The sequence below is a fragment of the Priapulus caudatus genome, unplaced genomic scaffold (genome assembly GCF_000485595.1).
Source record: "Priapulus caudatus unplaced genomic scaffold, Priapulus_caudatus-5.0.1 Scaffold1430, whole genome shotgun sequence".
Lineage (NCBI taxonomy): Eukaryota > Metazoa > Priapulida > Priapulimorpha > Priapulimorphida > Priapulidae > Priapulus > Priapulus caudatus.
In genome coordinates this window covers 84,365-89,204 of record NW_014578491.1, presented here as the reverse complement: position 1 = coordinate 89,204, position 4,840 = coordinate 84,365, and the positions used below count along the sequence as shown (strand labels likewise).

The following is a 4,840-nucleotide window of genomic DNA, read 5'->3' as shown; positions in this document are numbered from 1 at the left end:
ACTTTGTTTTCATGCAATAATTCATCCTAGTAAGGCTAATATGCCGAACCGTACCTCGCCTACTCCACTAACTAGTCTAGGGAGTCGCCTACGCCTACTCCCTAACCCGAACCCTAACCCTAATCCTAACCCTAACCCTAATCCTAACCCTAACCCTAATCCTAACCCTAACCCTAATCCTAACCCTAACCATATCAAATAGTGACCAGGGTAGTTGTAAATAGGGTACGTTCCGGCAGTACTCTGGGGGACATAGACCCTATGAGCGCTACTACTACTAGCTCCAAGAAACGGTCATACATCAAGAGACGTACATGTGTATATTGACGTTAGTCACACAGCCTGGGCGGGCTAGTAATACTAATATTACTATGTGAATAAATTCTCAATCTATTATGAAAACATGTTACTAGTTTTCCTTCCTGTTAGCAGTGTGTCTGTTGCTATAGTCTACCTCAATGTTAGCTATAGTAAATATAGCCCGCGTACAGTTGCCGCAGGCTGTACTGTACGTGGGCTATAGTTACTAGCGCTACCTCAATGTGAACAGGTTAAATGATCTTATATGTTGATCGTAAATTATTATAGCTGCAACAATTAACACATTATTAAATAATGTTAATTTATATTTAAATATTATATTACTACCCTATTGCTACCATGACAGGCATAATAGTATTTAATTTTTAGTTATTTAATGTAAACATTGAAACCCCGTGATGGCTTCTAAGTTCTAGCATTCTACATCATAGTATGATTAATACATTCATTCATAGGTTCTGCGCATTTGTTTGGGCCAATTGTTAACACAAAAGATATAGATAGACATTGAGAATAGAAAATAGCCAATTGAGCAAATGCCAAATCTAAACATACACTGAGCAGGCGACCGGAAGTAACAGGTTATCTGGATTTTTCCTGGTTCCAAGATCATTCATGATTAGTGCTATATGTGTCGTATTTTATAGAAATGGACAAAGCAACACCGAAGATTAGCTCAATGGCTAAAGAGATGAACCTCGATTTGGAAGAGTTGCACATAAATGAAGGAAAAGAACTTATCACTTACGATCCTGAAGATACACCATGCACCTTGATTGTAACTGGATTGGCGCTTGAAGTGTTTGAAGACCCTGATAATAAGGCAAGTTCTATCTTTGAGAATCAAACCCCAAATTTATTTCAATTATCATAATAAAAATTAACAGGAAAGGAAATGCTGGGAACTATTTAGTGAAGAATACCAAATGAGATTAGAGGTTTTTGTTCACATTGCAATGTGTTCCTGGTTGTTGGGATTTTTTGTTATAGACTGAATTTTTGGGCACAAATAACTAGCTCAACAGAAAGATATCAGGTCTTATGGAGGCATTTGTGCATCGTCATCTATAATGTACTTAATTGTGGAAGTATTGCAGAAACAAGAAGTCTATCTTAGTGTTACGTTTCTGTTCTGTATCCTTTTTCTAGATTATAGTTCTTTATGTTAGCTTGGTTGTTAGTTACCTCGTCAAAACACACAAGCAATGGGACTGACAAGGCATTAAATCCAGGCAAAGCAACGATTTGCTTGAGGCATTTTGAGGAAAAATGTGATTGCTTTTCATCAGGTATGGCCAGTGTTTTCATTGGTTGTATTGATTAAAGGGAGAGTTTACTCTAGGTTCTAGGGTTATTTTCAGCTAATTTAGGTTATAATTACGCTACATCCTTCTATGTTCTACTGCAATAATCGCGTCAATAACTCTAAGCATGCGAATAGCAGCAAATGTGCCGCGGTGCGAATAGCAAGCAAACGTGTCCTTGTTCGCACCGCCGCGGTGCGAATAGCAGCAAATGTGCCGCGGTGCGAATAGCAAGCAAACGTGTCCTTGTTCGCAACGCCGCGGTGCGAATAGCAGCAAATGTGTCTTTATTCGCACCGCAGTGCGAATACCCTTTGCGGATCTGATCACTGCACACTGGCGCCACCTTTTGTCACATTCCCGAGTCAAAAATGGCAGACAGCGAGGTGCCTGTTGTCGTTCCTCCGTAAAAAAGTAAATATCTCGTAGATAGTAATATCTCGTGTGCATAGTAAAATCTTATCTACATGCTTCACTTCGCTCGCAGCATCGCGCCACGATTCCCAGCTATGCTAATGTATGGGCAAATGGCGCTGACGTCGGTCGCCATTGACTGCCAAGACAATATTCTTCGGCCGTTCTTATACGTTCAAACTGGAGCCGGCCAGGCTGACAGCACGTGTGCATAGTAAAATCTGATCTACATGCTTCACTTCGCTCGCAGCATCGCGCCACATTTTCCAGATATGCTAATGTATGGGCAAATGGCGCTGCAACGTCGGTCGCCGTTGACTGCCAAGATAATATTCTTTGCAGGTAAAGCTAGTGCGCGTATGTTACCGCACCTAACAACTCGTTCCTACACATTATATTCTGCAGGGTAAATAAGTAGCAATAAGTAATTATTCAAGCACAGACCTACGCTCTACCTGTGCAGTCATTTTCTACGCTATAAAACTACGTAAGTAAATTTATGCATAAACATAAGCGTATAAAATAACTCCCTGTATACGTAGCAGGCCCTACGGACGAGTACCGCCTAACCCCACACCACCACCATAGCCACAGGAAAGCATAAGGCAGTTGAACGTACAAGCGCGCGTACACGCGCACGCACTCGCACACACACAAAATTGATACGTAAGTGTATACTATATCTACATTCTTTCACATGCGTTGGCTGTCGCGCTCACATGGGGAGAGGATCGACTGATCAGCTTTGTCTCTGAGCAATAATGCCGCAAGTTACCTGCACCCCAACCCCTCCTAATACATTACTATAGGGTCATGTGAAATGCAGGGCAGTGCTGTGCAAGTGAAATATTGGGATCGCCACCCGCTCTAAAGTATAAGCACCTTATGACCCCGAAAACGACTGGTACTGTATATACTAAATTTAAATATTGCAACAAAATATTATTGCTTTCGGGGCGATTGTACGTGGTCGCAGAAACGGTAACAGTAATGAAAAGTAAACAACACGCTAGACAATAATGGTTCGCTCCTGTCCTTCTGGTGAGAAGTAATAATATTCCACTTTAATGCATTTTTTAATCAATTTTTTACTTGTAATGTCAGCTTCTGCCACGAGGTAGCAGCATCGTCCAGTCATGTAATCGATTGTAAAACCGGCTTCTGCCACGAGGTAGCAGGATCGTCCAGTCAAGTAATTTATCGTAAATATATTCGTTATTATGGTAACGCGTTTTTATTATATTTATTCATTTATTTATTTTATTATTTATTTATCAACACGCATACATACATATTTCAGTATGCTTTCCCTAATCCACAGCTTTCGCGAGAGGTGTGTAACTCAGTGACACAAAGAATACTGAATAGTATTACACTGTCTAATACACGTACACGTATACACGTATATACGTATACACGTAATACACGTACAATACGTCTTTGATGCATTAAGCTATAGTAGCCAACAGATCATATATACCTACACATGCATTATATATGTCCAGTCATGTACTACAGTAATTCGAGTTTCTGTATAATATATATATATATAAATTTAACACCAATACTATATAAATAAATTTTTAGTCTATTATTAAAACATGTTACTGGTTTTTGTTTCCGTTAACAGGAACAGCATACCATACTTAATCACTTTTATTGATTTAACGTAAATTTTATGTAAATTTTTACCTGGTAGGGTCAAGTTAATGACGCCATAAGTCATCTTCCCTAGGTTACCGAGAGGTAAAATTAAGGGTACTAATTACCTTTGATGTGAACATGCCACATGTGAAATATCAAAGTAATTGAACAAGAAATGTCGACGATATGTCTAATAACGTCACTGAAATGCGCTAAAATGCAATTTGATGACGTCACGCGTCATCTTCTAGGGGTCACCCAAAGGTCAAATTACGGCTACTATAATTACCTTTGATGTGAATATACCAGGAGTAAGATAATATAGGAATATAGGAATATAAGAATATAGGAATATAGGAATATACTACATGTGAAATATCAAAGTCATTGGTTGAGAAATGTAGATGATATGGCTAAAAAAGTCAATTTAATGCCATCATAGGTCATTACGTAGTAGTTACCAAGAAGTCAAATTACGGCTACTAATTACCCCTACTGTGAACATACCTCGTGTGAAATATCAAGCTAATTGGTTGAGAAATGTTGATGATATGAGTCATATGACTAATTAAGTCACAAACAATGTGGAAGAATGCTCCAAAAATTTCCCGTTTTATGCCTTTGGGATTCCCCAAAATGGGTCAAAATTCCGTCACAAAAATGCATGTAAAGCCCGCCGCACACGCTGTGTTTTGTGCTGCGCCATCGGCCACGCGTGGCTGATGGTGCAGCACAAAACACAGCGTGTGCGCATGCAAACGCATCGATTTCTTGCCTGTGGAAAATATCACACGTGTTTGATATTTTCTTCCACGTGTGGCAGATTGCACAGCGTGTGCGGAGTGGCTGTGTCAAGTTCCACACCGGCTCTATGTAACCGACCAATAGCAGCAGGTCAAGCGAGTCACGTGATCTTAACTTGCGGTTGCAGCGCGGTACACGCACGTACACGCAGGTACACGCACGTACACGCGGGTACACGGAGACACGCGGGTACTCGCTTGACCTGCTGCTATTGGTCGGTTACATAGAACCGGTGTGGAACTTGACACAGCCACTCCGCACACGCTGTGCAATCTGCCACACGTGGAAGAAAATATCAAACACGTGTGATATTTTCCACACGCAAGAAATCGATGCGTTTGCATGCGCACACG

The 4,840-nt window shown here is 40.5% G+C and overlaps 1 protein-coding gene across 1 annotated transcript in view; it reads left to right on the top strand.

Annotated features, from left to right (window-relative positions):
• LOC106816607 (calcipressin-1-like) overlaps positions 1-4,840 on the top strand; it is a 19,475-nt gene that overhangs the window by 752 nt on the left and 13,883 nt on the right. Inside the window, exon 2 of the mRNA XM_014821229.1 lies at positions 969-1,144. Within this exon, the coding sequence (XP_014676715.1) occupies positions 971-1,144 (174 nt within the window). The 5' untranslated portion in view covers positions 969-970. The remainder of the gene's footprint in view (positions 1-968; positions 1,145-4,840) is intronic.